We start from the raw sequence: 15,610 nt of genomic DNA, 5'->3' as shown, positions 1-15,610 counted from the left end.
CTGTCTTTTAGTTTCATCGACGGTGGCATTGCCTGCATAGTTGTATTGACATTTTGGCCAAGTGCTGTTTGCTCCAATTATATGCAAGTCTCAGTTTTTCAAATTTAAAAGATTTTTAGTTTACCCCTTGAGTAGCAATACTTATTTGTAGGCATATTCAAATTATTAAGGTTATCATCTTCTTTTTTTCTTTTCTGATTCATGATATCTATGAAGTCTGGTTCTTTCTGAATTTTCTTTTCCAGTGTGGTTCATTGAAAAGTTTAACTTTCTGTTATAGCAGTCTGTCTTTCGTATCTGTTAATCTATTTGCCCTTATTCTTCCCTGATAAGAACTTTAAAGCTTGTGGTTTGCAAGTGTAATAAACTTATTGCTTGCCATCTCCAGGAAGCTACTCGGCCTTCGATTCCAATACTTCTTGCTGTAGGTGCTGTTCACCAGCATCTGATTCAGAATGGTCTTAGAATGTCAACTTCAATTGTTGCTGATACTGCCCAGTGCTTCAGTACTCATCAGTTTGCTTGCTTGATCGGATATGGTGCAAGGTTAATTCTAAGACATAAACTCCTTTCTGTTTTCGTTTCCACTCCTTTCTGTTTTCGTTTCCAACTCCTCTTTACAAGATCTCTATGTGCTCTCGAGCGCATCGATCCGTGTTCTTTTGTTCTGTCTGTTTGACATATTGAGTTAATATCATCAGATATTAAACTGATCAGAACAGATTCTGAACTTAATCTTAGCCAAAAGGCTGAGAAATGCATCGTTCAGTCTGTATGACATACCACTCACTTTATCTATGATCTGTCTCTTAACTTATTAGATTAGTTCTTCAATCTGATTTACCACTGTGGTAAAGTTCTCTTTTGCCCTTAACGTATACATCTGGGGTCAGGTCTGCTGTTGTTTAAACATTCAGGCAAAGACATACTTATATATTCTTTCCTCATTCAGTGCTGTGTGTCCATACTTGGCATTTGAAACATGTCGACAATGGCGCTTGAGCACTAAAACTGTGAACTTGATGCGGAATGGGAAAATGCCTACTGTTACCATTGAACAAGCTCAAAAGAACTTTTGCAAGGTATGCATCTTCGGTGAAAGTATGCTTACTAAATTACTGTTTCCTGGTTGGCATTTTAAAAAAGCACATCGGAGATATATTTTGCTAGTGGAATTTAGGGCTTCAGAAGTGCCTTTTCTTTTTACCTACATAACCGTTTGGTGATGCAACTTGAAGATGCTTGCAGTCCATAATACAGACATTGACTTGATCTTTTTTCCCTCAATTGAAGGCAGTTAAATCTGGCCTTCTCAAAATTCTTTCAAAAATGGGAATCTCCTTGCTCTCAAGGTATCTACTTCCAATATAGTTTGAGCCAGCAATTTTTCTGTTGTAGCTTTTTCTTTCTTTTCTTGTTTTTTTTGTCTTCTTTATTGCAATTTACCTTTCTATGTTTCCTCATCTGCTTCTCTCACAAAAAATTATTTGGTTCAGTTATTGTGGTGCACAAATATTTGAAATCTATGGATTGGGAAAGGATGTCGTAGATGTTGCATTCTGTGGCAGTAAATCGAGCATCGGTGGATTGACCCTTGATGAGGTATTGAAGAGATGAAACATCTGATCTGTGGATGGTTTATTATCTAGCATCACTTTTGGCATATAGTGCCACAACTCTTAACCTTTGTTGCCAATTAGGTGAACGAAATGAGGAGTGCAGACTATGTAGATTTTCTCTTCCCTTGCTTGGTATGCCAAAAGAAAGAGGAAAAGTGGAGGGAGAATAAAGTTTTTCTTCTGCGGCCCACTTATTTCCCTCTCACTTTCTTTCCGTTTTCCTCTCATTTTTCTTTCCTTTCCCTTTTCTAGTGCACCCCTCACATCCCATTGTAGGAACCATCAACCCCAATAGTAGCCAGGAAACCACATTGATGGCACTGCTTCTTTCGGAACATGAGGTCTGTGAACCTTCTAGAAGCTGAATTCTTAATCAGGGATATAATTCTCTGTAGTTTCCCAGACTCCATTTATGGGATTACATTGGGTTTTTTGTTGTTGTTGGATATAATTCTCTGTAGTAAGACTAGCATGCCAGAACTATTTGGGCTAAGACTATTAAAAGAAGTTTTTCATTTATACTCTTCACTCAAAGTGTGGAGCTTTACTTTCACACAGTCTTTGTGGTACACCTGAATTCTTCTTTAAGGGTCACTTTTTAATGATTGGGACACTATGAGTGGACTGTTAGCTGAGCTGTGAGATTCCTCGATTTCAAAGTGAAATTCCTTAATTCTATTTAGCAAGCTGATCAACTAATCTTATTACAGTGCTAATGGAGCCCTGTGCAATGTACTATACATGCTATACATCAGCTGTCTTTGACCTTTAAAACGAATTTGGTTGTATCTGATCGGTAATATAAATGTTCGCATCTTTAATTGTTTTCTTGAGTACATAGCATAAGATATTGATCGCATTCATCATGGAAAATGCAAAGGTGGTATTAGTTTAGAAAATGTACTTCAACAGAAGAAAGGTATTGAAAGTAATGGAATTTGCAAGTATATTGAGAGTGTGTAACCTGTTAGTTTCAATTTCAGTGGGATATCTATTTTGTGAGCTTTAGCTTTAAATATTGATATGCAAATTGTTAGTTGGTTTTTGCATTGGGCCAATCAGACTGCTGGAAAAACTGTTGATTTGATTTTGCGGAAATGTCTAGTTGACATGGATGTATGTTTCACTTTTTTGCATAATTTGTTGACAGTTTGACATGAACAGTTGATTAGAAGTTTACCTTGATCTCTGAAGTTCTCCAAAATGTTAGCTTTGATGGCATGGGCAGTATACTTACAATATGAGCTTTTTTGCAGCTGGCAAGAGAGACCTTATCATTCTGGGTGAAGGCTTTCTCTGAAGATACAGCAAAACGACTAGAGAATTATGGGTTCATACAATTCAGACAAGGAGGTATATTTTTCTAGAGGCTGAAAACTAAAGGTTGTGGAAGTATATTTCATTATTTAATATACAGTATCCATATCTATGGAACCTAAGCAAATGTTGTAAAATTTATTGACCTTTAGTGTTGTTTAAAGCGTGGACGTACCGTGTCTGTTTCTTGTGTCATCTAGAAAGTTAATTCCGGACAAAAACATTGGATCTGTGCACTCAGGTAGAATTTTTCAACATGCTAGACTCCAAGCTTGTAAGGAGGTAGGTCATTAGGAAAGCAATACCAAGCCTTACTAAATGAATTTTCATGTCAACTCGTAATTGTGGTCTGCTGAGTGGAACAAAGTTAAACAGCCTTGGGGCATTCCATCTTTTTTTTTTTTTGATGACCGAGAAATCCGTCTGGGGCCGATCCTTTGGACCAACCGTAGCCTTCGAAACTCGGTGGATAATGGGCCCGCCCCTCTACCCTTCTCCACTTAAATACCAGGCTTTGCATTGCATGGTGTGGGGGCTTGAACCTGTGACCTAAGACACAAATCCACCACCCTTTGCCACTTGAGCTAGGCCCTGGGGGCATTCCATCTTTTGAGCATTCTATTTCTTTATCCATGTCTGGAATTTTTTAACATTCTAAACTCCAATAACTTGTATAGAGGTAGGTCAGAGTTACCTCTTACCTTGAGGAAGCAATACCAGGATGTGTTAAACAGCCTTGGCATTCTATTTCTTTATCTCTCTGTATGCGAGGGAGGCAGAGAGAGTGGGATGGAAGAAGAGGAACTCACAAGAAAAAACTGATATTTCCTCTAGCTGTTTCATACTTAAAGCATTAAAGGAGAGCAGTTGGACGCATTACATAGAAACTGACTAGGAAATTCAGATGAGGGAAGATATGGTGCTGCTATTATCAAATTTGACTAAGAAGAAAAACTGCCTAAACAAAAGAAACCCTGTATTAATATGCAAATGCTATTGTCTGAAAAACATTAAATGTTTGTCTAAATAAGATATTTGTGAAATTAAAGAGTGAACCATGCTCTTCGTACTTATTCTTGTACTGGACTCATAAAGAGATCTAGTTGAGTGGCAAAATAGTTTCCAAGTCGACTGGCCATCTGGATGCTATACAACAACAACAACAACCCAGTATAATCCCGCTAGAGGGGTCTGGGGAGGGTAGTGTGTACGCAGACCTTACCCCTACCCTAGGGTAGAGATGCTGTTTCCTATAGACCCTCGGCTTCCTCCCTCCAAGAATTCCCCACCTTGCTCTTGGGGTGACTCGAACTCACAACCTCTTGGTTGGAAGTGGAAACCTCTTGGTTGGAAGTGGAGGGTGCTCACCACTAGATGCTATAAGTTTAGAAATATTAGAATGAAGAATAAGGACTTGCCAAATCTTGATGCGGATCACGTTGTCCATTTCATGCTGGATTGCAAGATTTGAGCAATATTAACTGATGTATTAAATGTAACTTATTTTTCTTCCATATTGACTAAGTTACTTTTAAATAAACATTTGAAAGGATAAGAGAAGTAATCTAGAAAATGGCGATTAGCTTCTGTCACCCTTCACCTTTCGATGCCTGACCAGAGAATAACTGGTAACTTTGCCGGACTTCAGTGAAGACAGTTTTGATTCTATTCCGCCCCCCTCTGTGCGCATTTTTTATGGAGTCTATTTTGAGGGAACGAAGGATCCAAGAAATAACAGCATCGCGTCTACCTGCTGTCTAGTCCTGTAGTTTCAAGTTCCTCCAAGAAACCTGCTTTCTTAGAAGCATATATCTTGATAAACTTATGTATCAGATGAAGCAAAAATCAATGTGGTGCACTAACCTTAAATCATTAAGTGTCGTAATCTGGTGCTTTCGTGAAATATGGATGTGATTGCTATCTGTATTTTGTGAATCAAAAGATACTCTTTTAACCATTTTGTATTGGGAAATGAAAAGTAGGGGTATCTTTGTTTCATGTTGAAGTCTTGACGGCTATTAGTCTGTATTCCTTGCATGATGAAGCTTCAAGCACTTGATTTCATCTCTTTATGTAGGTAATACTCTGATCTTCGTTTGGTTTTCATTTTGTGTCTCTCTTCCCTTTAATTAAAAGGTGAATACCATGGAAACAACCCAGAGATGTCAAAACTGCTCCATAAAGCTGTTCGCCAAAAGAGTGGAAGTGCATATTCAGTTTATCAGCAGCATTTGGCTAATCGACCTGTAAATGTGAGTTGTTTTACTAGTTTCTGTTTCTTGTGATTGGACATTTTTCCATTTTCTTATCATCTGGAGATCTGATTTCATCCTGTAGTTTACTACTACTGAGTATATGCATCTCCTGATGGGGAAAAATACATAAAGACCACCTTAAACTAGTTCCTGATTTTGGAAAAGACAGTTAAACTCTACGAGGGTCCTATGACCCCCATATAGTTGTTCCAAGTGGTATAATTAACACCTTTTAAGCCCACGTGGCATCTATGGTGTTTGCACCAACTGCATGAGGTGAAAGAAAAAGTAGAAAAAATATTTTTTACAGCATTTTCTTATTAAACTTTTTTTTTTACTTAATTTATTTTCATTTCTCTTTACCTTTTCTTTCCTATACTTTTTCTTCTTATCCCAACGGAAAATATGTTTGTGACTGGAAAATGTTCAGCGAAAAGCCAAAAATTGGTTCAAATGCAAATCTGATCTGGCCAACCACTCAGCCGCAACACCCATCGCCATCATTTTAACATGCCACAACACCCATCACCACCGTTTTAATCACTAACCTTCAGCGTCAAAACTCCATTTAAATCCAGACTCAACCAGATTAAAAACCACCAGATAAAAAAAATTAAGCACAACTAGATAAAAGAAATTAGCACAACCAGGTGGGGGGGAGTACTGAAGAATCCAACCTTATGATGTTCATTCGCTGGGGGTGACTGAACCCAATTAGTCCCTTTGGTTAGCTCTGGCTTTGTTTGGGCAAGAAGGATAATATAATACATTATAGTGTTATACCAGAAATGGGTTTCTCATCTTCAACATCGTTCAATAAAGATGTTATTCTCAGAGAAATTCATGAAAACATTCATGAGTAGACATCATCTGCTACTTGGCTCTACGGCTCTCTTTCATTTTCCTCAAAGACAACCATCCTAAAACCGGTTATTCTCCTGCTCTTTTTCATTTTGTGGATATCAATTCAATTAATCTTAATAAAAAGGACAGAAAAAGATTTTTAAAAATCAGGATTGGTCAAAAGAGACCCTCACTTTGGAGCCCTGCTCGGTTTGTTTTAGGGAAGAAGGCCGCTGGGTTTTGTTGGGGAAGAAGGAGAAGCGGTGGGGAAGTTGGGTGGGTAATATGTAGAAGGAAATTTACTTTTTCTTTTTTTTTAAAACATTTTGATACGTGGTAGCGCGTGTCTAACACACACTACTTTTATAGTGGTCTTTGCAGTGGAAGGGGGTAAAGGATACTTTTCGGACGAATATAGTAGAGTAGTAGGACCCCTGCAAAGTTCAAGTGTCATTTTGAAAATCAGGGACTGGTTTAGGGGGGTCTTTATGTATTCTCCCTCTCCTGATGCATATGCTCACACAAATATCACTCCTGAAAGAGCGGATGCATAAGATGCATTAATAGTAATTGCTGTCACGGACATTCTAGTAATATCCCCCGTGTTGTTCAATCTATTAAAAATGAAAGAAAATGTGAAATACACCAAAATAAACCATCTTTTCTGATGATATCTATTTACTGAAGGTTCTTAGAGATCTTCTTGAATTCAAAAGTGATCGTTCACCTATACCAGTTGGAAGGGTTGAACCTGCTTCAGCAATCGTGCAGCGGTTTTGCACTGGTGGCATGTCTCTTGGAGCTATTTCGAGGGAAACTCATGAAGCTATTGCAATTGCAATGAATAGATTGGGTGGAAAATCGAACTCAGGAGAAGGTGGTGAGGTAAGTTATACTAGTGTCCTGTTGAGCACTATCCAGATTTCATTTGCTTTGCTATTGGAATAGTTTCTTTATTACGGAGTATGCTACACAAATGATGTTGTTTGATCGGTTAACTTCAAACAGGATCCAATTCGCTGGAAACCACTTACTGATGTCGTTGATGGATATTCTCCAACACTTCCACACCTTAAAGGTCTTCAAAATGGAGATACTGCCACAAGCGCAATTAAGCAGGTATGTGCACTATGAGTTTGCTCTTCATATCTCCTGATGTGATTGTTGGTCCTTTTTATTGGTAGGTTGTTTTCCTGATGACTAATGGGGAACCCACTTGACTTCCTTACTACTTTTTCAGGTTGCTTCAGGGCGCTTTGGTGTCACTCCTACATTTTTAGCCAATGCTGACCAGTTAGAAATCAAAATTGCTCAAGGTGCAAAGCCAGGTGAAGGTGGTCAATTGCCGGGTAAAAAAGTTAGCGCTTACATTGCGAGATTAAGGAATTCAAAACCTGGAGTTCCTCTTATATCTCCACCACCACACCATGATATTTATTCTATTGAGGATCTTGCTCAGTTGATTTATGACCTTCATCAGGTGAAAGACGTGCTTATTTGTTCCTTTTAGTTGTGATTTTCATTCATGAGCAGTATCAACCCAAAAGCTAAGGTCTCTGTTAAGCTTATTTTTTGATTTTCATTTTCGCTCATGAGCAGGTCAACCCAAAAGCAAAGGTATCTGTAAAGCTTGTGGCAGAAGCTGGTATTGGTACTGTGGCTTCTGGGGTGGCAAAGGGAAATGCTGATATTATACAGGTAATCTTTCATATTTATGGCTTTTATATGCGTTCTTTGTGCTTTGACCTGATCAGAGATTGAAGCTGAAATCAAATGGAAAGAAGAGAAATTAGCCATGTTTCATGAGAGAGAGAGAGAGAGACTGCTAGCTAGCCTAGCTAGCTGATATTTTGCAGCTGGCTGTTATGGTGAACCACTTGCAATTTTCTTTTTCTTTTTTATGAAGTAATAGTTTATTAATGCGGTGGAAGAATTCCCAGTAGATAAGTGGTACACAAAACTAGACTTATACAAAAACGTGCTCTTCTTCAAAGTCTAACCCATGTTTGTACCATAAATCAATTAGCAACAAAAGACAGGTCTTCATCTGCTCATCATCATTTTCACACCTTCAGAGGCTCTCATGTTCCTTTCCCTCCAAAGTTAAAACAACTTGCAATTCTTCTAGGAGTTGAAATCCAAAAGACCATTATTTTTTACTTTTTTTCATGATTAAATCCAAAAGATCATTATAATGTTCAGTTGATTGGTCCAAGTGCCCTATCCCATATCAAAGGCATTTCCAATAGAAAAGTGACAGTCTTTTGGAGTCGCTGAATTTTGTTGAGAACTGAATCCAACATGAAGTGAAAACTTGTTGACTTTCAAATGTTGTAGTCAGCATTTTTGATGTGGCCTTGTGATTGATACATCTCCTTTTTTGGGATGTAACAGTTGGTTGACTCACATCCTTTTTATGTCAAATTGAATTAAGCTGTTTCGCTCTGGCATTGTTGTTAAAATAAGAGTTAAATTATCTATTTGTATAGATTGGAGGGAAAGACGGGAGTCATCTTTTAAAATTATAATTGGTAAGATATTTGTAATCCTAAAGCTAATTTACCTTTAAAGTCATTCGGTCTGAAATGGAAACAAGGAATGATTCAGTGTTGGGTTCAAAATTGAATTTGAACATCTCCTTGGCCCAATTCCCCGCAACGCCCAGGATCGAACATTTGTAGCGTGGACAAGATAACATCGGGACCCGACATAACTAAGAATTGGGATGGGTTTGGCTCTGCTCCCTTGTTAATAAAATGGATCTTGGGTCTAATTCAACCTAAAAGCTAGCTCATGAAGTGAGGATTACCCAACTCAAGACCATATAAGGGGTTTGTGAGAAAGCACAAGAGAAAAATATATTAGTGATACAATGAGCCCTATTTATACAGTATATATCCTACCCTTATTCTATGTAGGACTAGGACTAATTCATAATATTTACATAACTATCTAACACTGCCCCTCAAGTCGGTGCATAAAAATCATATGTACCGAGCTTGTTACATTAGTAACTAATACGAGGACCAGTGAGAGACTTGGTGAAAATATCTACAAGTTGGTCATTTGACTTCACAAACTTCGTAGTAATATCTCCTGAGAGTATCTTCTCTCTGACGAAGTAGTAGTCAACCTCAATGTATTTAGTTCTCTCATGGAACACCAGATTTGATTCAATATGAAGGACAACTTGATTATCACACACAAATTCCATCTTGTTGATCTCACCAAATTTCAACTCCTTGACCAGTTGTTTGATCCAAACTAGCTCACATGTTGCCATAGCCATTGCTCGATATTCTGCTTCTGCACTAGACCGAGCAACCATTTTATGTTTCTTGCTCTTCCAAGATACCAAATTACCTCCTACTAAAACACAATATCCAGACATAGAACGTCTATCAGAAGGTGATCCTGCCCAATCAGAGTATCCAACAATCTTCTCATGGCCTTGATCCTCAAGCAATAATCCTTTGCATAGAGCTAATTTTATATACCGAAGAATGCGGACAACTGCATCCCAATGACTTTCACAGGGAGAATCCATAAACTGACTCACAACACTCATAGTAAAGAAAATGTCAGGTCTAGTCACTGTGAGGTAATTTAATTTACTAACCAACCACCTATATCTTGTAGGATAGCTAAGAGTCTCCCCCTGTCCCGGCAGGAGTTTAAAATTCGAATCCATAGGAGTGTCAACAGATCTGTAACTTCTCATTCCTGTCTGCTCAAGAATGTCTAATGCATACTTTCGTTGTGAGATCACAGTACCTGAGCTAAACTGAGCGACCTCAATACCTAGATAATACTTTAATTTTCCCAGACCCTTAGTTTGAAAGTACTGAAAGAGATGGTTCTTCAACTTAGTAATACCATCTTGATCATTGCCGGTAATAACAATATCGTCTACATAAACCACCAGATAAATACAAAGATTTGAAGCAGAATGCAGATAAAACACATAGTGATCAGCTTCATTACGAGTCATGCCTAACTCCTGAATAAATGTGCGGAACTTACCAACCCAGGCTCGAGGAGACTGCTTTAGAAGGGGAAGCAGTGGGGTATCACCTTGAGCATAAAACCAGGTGGTTGCTCCATATAAACCTCATCCTCAAGGTCACCGTGAAGAAAAACATTCTTAATGTCTAACTGATTGAGAGGCCAATGGCGAATAACAACCATGGATAGAAAAAGGTAGACTGATGCTATTTTAGCCACGGGAGAGAAAGTATCACTGTAATCAAGCCCAAATATCTGAGTATACCCTTTGGCAACAAGACGAGCCTTAAGTCGATCAACCTGGCCATCTGGACCAACTTTGACTGCATACACCCAACGACAACTAACAGTAGATTTACCTCACGGAAGAGGATCAAGCTCCCAAGTACTAGTCGTATGTAAAGCAGACATCTTGTCAATCATAGCCTGTCGCCATCCTGAATGAGACAGTCCTTCACCTGTAGACTTGGGGATAGAAATAATGGATAAAGATGATACAAACGCATAATGGGGTGATGACAGACGATAACTTAAACCGACATAATGAGGATTAGGATTAAGTGTGGACCGTATACCTTTTCGAAGTGCAATCGGTGGACTGGAGGAGACAAGTCCGTAGTAAGAGTAGGGTTGGGTGCATGATGTGAATCGGTTGGGCCGGATGCTGGGCACAGACGACGATGATAAGTCAGGAGTGGTGGAGCTGTAGAAGGTTGAACTAGACTAGGTGATAGAACTGGAGCTATAGGTGGTGGAGCTGGAGTTGTGGAGGAAGATGAATAGGAGATAATGACTGAATCTCCAAAAGATGGAACTGTAGCACCTCAGAAATATCTAAGTGATCACCTGGACCTATGAAGTATGACTGGGTTTCAAATAAGGTAACATCAGCAGACATAAGGTACTGCTGGAGGTCAGGTGAAAAGCATCGATATCCCTTTTGCGTTCTCGGGAAACCAAAACTACACACTTAAGAGCACGAGGAGCTAACTTATCTTTTCCTGGAGTAAGGTTATGAAAAAGAACACGTGCTCCCAAAGACACGGGGCGGAAAAGAGAACAAAGGTGAGTAGGGAAACAAGACAGAAAATGGAACTTGATTCTGAATAGCTGAGGATGACATACGATTAATAAGATAATAAGATGTAAGAACTGTATCCCTCCGAAAACGCAATGGAAGATAAGATTGTATGAACAGGGTACGAGCAGTTTCAATGAGATGTCTATTCTTTCTTTCAGCTACCCCATTTTGTTGAGATGTGTACGGACAAGATGTTTGATGAATAATTCTATGAGAGTTCATAAACTGCTGAAATGGGGAAGACAAATACTCTAGGACATTATCACTACAAAATATACGGATAGAAACCCCAATTTAATTTTGAATTTCAACGTGGAAGATCTGAAAAATAGAATACAACTCAGATCGATTTTTCATCAAAAATATCCAAGTGCACCGGGAATAATCATCAATGAAACTGAAAAAGTAGCAGAATCCCAAGTTAGAACTTACCCGACTATGACCCCAAATATCTGAATGGACTAAAGTGAAATATGACTTTGCTCGATTATCAGGGCGCCGAGGGAAATGGGAACAAGTATGCTTACCGAACTGAAATGACTCACACTCTAGAGTGGACAAGTGAGATCAACCAGGTACCATTTTCTAATGTTTTGACAAACTGGGTCGTCCCAACCGTTTATGTAACAAATCTGGTGAATTAGTAACAAGACAAGTTGTTGAAGGAAGACAAGATGTGAGTCCATGTGATTTAGCAAGGACTCCAAGGGGAGGTGCCGTGGTGCATGTTATTTGCAAATGACATTGTATTGATTGATGAGACGCGAGGCGGCGTTAACGCGAGGCTAGAGATGTGGAGGCAAACCCTGGAGTCTAAAGGTTTCAAGTTGAGTAGGACTAAGTCCGAATACCTGGAGTGTAAATTCAGTGGGATGACTCAGGAAGTGGAAGGGGAGGTGAGGCTGGATTCACAAGTCATCCCTAGGAGAGGAATTTTTAAGTACCTTGGGTCTATTATACAAGGGGATGGGGAGATTGACGAAGATGTCACACATCGTATTGGGGCGGGATGGATGAAATGGAGACTTGCTTCCGGTGTCTTGTGTGATAAGAAGGTCCCAGCAAAACTCAAAGGTAAGTTCTACAGAGCGGTAGTCAGGCCGACTATGTTGTATGGGGCTGAATGTTGGCCAGTCAAGAGCTCCCATGTCCAGAAGATGAAAATAGCAGAGATAAGGATGTTGAGATAGATATGCGGCCACACAAAGTTAGATAGGATTAGGAATGAAGTTATTCGAGACAAGGTGGGTGTGGCCCCAATTGAGGACAAGATGGGGGAGGCAAGACTTAGATGGTTTGGACATCTGAGGAGGCGGAGCACAGACGCACCAGTCAGGAGGTGTGAGAGGTTGACATTGGAAGGCCTAAGGAGAGGTAGAGGTAGGCCGAAGAGGAACTGGGGTGAGGTGATTAGACATGACATGACGCAGCTTCAGCTGACCGAGGACATGACCCTTGATAGGAAGGTGTGAAGGTAGAAGATTAGGGTAGTTAATTTAGTGTTCTCCCTGTCATACCAGTAGTATTAGCACGTACGTTAGTACTCTATTGGCATTAGATTTCTATGACTACCTGTCATTTCTTTCATGACGTTATTTATGCTGCTTTTACATGGCTTCTCACTGTTGCGATTATTGTTTTTCTCTTCTTCAATGTGGTGCTTATGCTTCTCTAAGCCGAGGGTCTATTGGAAACATCCTCTTTATCTCCATAAGGTAGGGGTAAGGCACACTACCCTTCCCAGACCCCACTATGTGGGATTATACTGGGTTTATTGTTGTTGTTGTTGTTGTAAGGTAATAAAGTCCATTTGATTCACGCCCGATACCAAATACAGAGCATTTAAGTTATTTGGCTAAGCGACTAACTGCTATGAGATTAGAGGGACTACCGGGAACATAAGGAACTGAATCTAAGGTAAGGAAGGAAGTTGACTTGCTTTACCTATTTCACTTGCCATGGTTTGAAACCCGTTGGCCATTGTGACTGTTGGAAGAGATTGAGAATATGAAATAGTAGTGAAAAGAGATTTGTTACCTTATGATCAGATGCACCTGAATCAATGACCCAAGAATTGGAGGATGAATATTGGGAGACACAAGTCACGATATTACTTGTTTGAACAACAGAAGCTATCTCTGAAGATGTCTGCTTACATGCTTTTTACTGAAGGAACTCAATATAATCCTGCAGAGAAACCATCCAACTATTCATAATATTGGATCCTATTTCACTATAACTAATTTCTCAAATTCTTGACTAAAAGTTGTATGGTTAACCTTGGAATGCTAAATCAGAACAAGTTAAGCTGGAGATTGTTTTTTCCTTAGTTAGATAGAGTTGGTAATCAAGTTCTTCACTTGAAATAGTGGAAATTGAAGAAATATTTGAGAAAACTGTTCACAACAGGGAAAAAAAAACTCTGTTCATGCAGGAAATCATTGTTCATGCTGGAAAACACTGTAGCTCGCCGAAAAATTCCAAAGTTGTCGGAATCTGTAGTGGAAGAGGTCTCACGCGCCCAGTGCGTGCACAGATCTTACCGGAAAATTTCCTGTTTGTCCGGCATGTGAGGGCGCATGAGTAGGAATTTTTCGGTGGGGTTTTATGGGGTTTGGTTACAGGACTACGGCGGATCTTGTGGTGGTGTTTGTTTGTGCACGATAATGATAAATAGTGACTTTGACGCAAACAACCACTTAGGTCACCGGAAAATTGCACGATAATTGAGTTCTTTCTTCCCGGATGTCGCTGGAATGACACGTAGACATCGAAATTTTAACGGATCAAGCTAAATCTTAAATTCAAGATACTACAAGACTCTTGAAATCCTAGGAGTCTATTAGGGTTTCTTGGAGGTTACTCTACCCTAAACCCTAAAGCACACCTATATAAAGGGATACATATTCCCTTGAAGAGGGGTCTCAAAAATCCCATAAACTCTTGGGATATTCACAAAGAGATCAAAATATGGTCGAATACTTCTTGACAAACAAATAGTTCAAGAAGATGGAGATCAAATACATCCCCAGGAGGTCTCCATCATCGTACATTCGAGAAATACACTGCTTCAACCCTCGAATCACGGAGACAATCAGGAGAGAAAAATCAAGGGAGAAACAAAATTGTACTCACAATTGATTAGTAAAAATATTTTTCTCCTATTTTGTGATTGCAGTTTATTTTTCATATCTTGAAAATTTATTGCAAACATATTGGCACGCCCAGTGGGACCAGTTCTGCCCTTCATCTCTTCCTCCTGTAAATCGAAAACTCCAAGTTTCAAAATCATTTGTTGCGATGGTCGAGTACTTAAGTCTCGTCTTCAGGTTTCGGCAAGCCTACACCCCGACAAACCTTGAAGTATGGGGCATTTGTAGACATCGAAATTTTAACGGATCAAGCTAAATCTTAAATTCAAGATACTACAAGACTCTTGAAATCCTAGGAGTCTATTAGGGTTTCTTGGAGGTTATTCTACCCTAAACCCTAAAGCACACCTATATAAAGGGATACATATTCCCTTGAAGAGGGGTCTCAAAAATCCAATAAACTCTTGGGATATTCACAGAGAAATCAAAATATGGTCGAATACTTCTTGACAAACAAATAGTTCAAGAAGATGGAGATCAAATACATCCCCAGGAGGTCTCCATCATCGTACATTCGAGAAATACGCTGCTTCAACCCTCGAATCACGGAGACAATCAGGAGAGAAAAATCAAGGGAGAAACAAAATTGTACTCACAATTGATTAGTAAAAATATTTTTCTCCTATTTTGTGATTGCAGTTTATTTTTCATATCTTGAAATTTTTTTGCAAACATATTGGCACGCCCAGTGGGACCAGTTCTGCCCTTCATCTCTTCCTCCTGTAAATCGAAAACTCCAAGTTTCAAAATCATTTGTTGCGATGGTCGAGTACTTAAGTCTCGTCTTCAAGTTTCGGCAAGCCTACACCCCGACAAACCTTGAAGTAGGGGGCATTTGTAGACATCGAAATTTTAACGGATCAAGCTAAATCTTAAATTCAAGATACTACAAGACTCTTGAAATCCTAGGAGTCTATTAGGGTTTCTTGGAAGTTACTCTATCCTAAACCCTAAAGCATACCTATATAAAGGGATACATATTCCCTTGAAGAGCGGTCTCAAAAATCCAATAAACTCTTGGGATATTCACAAAGAGATCAAAATATGACCGAATACTTCTTGACAAACAAATAGTTCAAGAAGATGGAGATCAAATACATCCCCAGGAGGTCTCCATCATCGTACATTCGAGAAATACGCTGCTTCAGCCCTCGAATCACGGAGACAATCAGGAGAGAAGAATCAAGGGAGAAACAAAATTGTACTCATAATTGATTAGTAAAAATATTTTTCTCTTATTTTGTGATTGCAGTTTATTTTTCATATCTTGAAATTTTTTTGCAAACATGACACACAACGATTTTTTCTCATCGATGCTCTGATACCATGTGAGTGTGA

General features: G+C 39.1%; 1 protein-coding gene and 1 pseudogene across 1 annotated transcript in view; one reads left to right on the top strand and one right to left on the bottom strand.

Moving 5' to 3' along the window:
- Positions 1-15,610, top strand: part of LOC104118686 (ferredoxin-dependent glutamate synthase, chloroplastic) — a 51,550-nt gene that overhangs the window by 19,551 nt on the left and 16,389 nt on the right. Inside the window, exons 13-22 of the mRNA XM_009629991.3 lie at positions 389-546; positions 953-1,082; positions 1,294-1,352; positions 1,497-1,602; positions 2,876-2,972; positions 5,073-5,188; positions 6,722-6,919; positions 7,043-7,153; positions 7,275-7,514; positions 7,634-7,732. Coding sequence (XP_009628286.1) covers positions 389-546; positions 953-1,082; positions 1,294-1,352; positions 1,497-1,602; positions 2,876-2,972; positions 5,073-5,188; positions 6,722-6,919; positions 7,043-7,153; positions 7,275-7,514; positions 7,634-7,732 — 1,314 coding nt within the window. The remainder of the gene's footprint in view (positions 1-388; positions 547-952; positions 1,083-1,293; positions 1,353-1,496; positions 1,603-2,875; positions 2,973-5,072; positions 5,189-6,721; positions 6,920-7,042; positions 7,154-7,274; positions 7,515-7,633; positions 7,733-15,610) is intronic.
- LOC117273066 (U2 spliceosomal RNA) lies at positions 661-758 on the bottom strand (annotated as a pseudogene).

The sequence above is a fragment of the Nicotiana tomentosiformis genome, chromosome 12, assembly GCF_000390325.3.
Source record: "Nicotiana tomentosiformis chromosome 12, ASM39032v3, whole genome shotgun sequence".
In the NCBI taxonomy this organism is placed as follows: Eukaryota; Viridiplantae; Streptophyta; class Magnoliopsida; order Solanales; family Solanaceae; genus Nicotiana; species Nicotiana tomentosiformis.
Note: the sequence above shows the minus strand (reverse complement) of the source record. Positions and strands in the feature narration are given on the sequence as shown.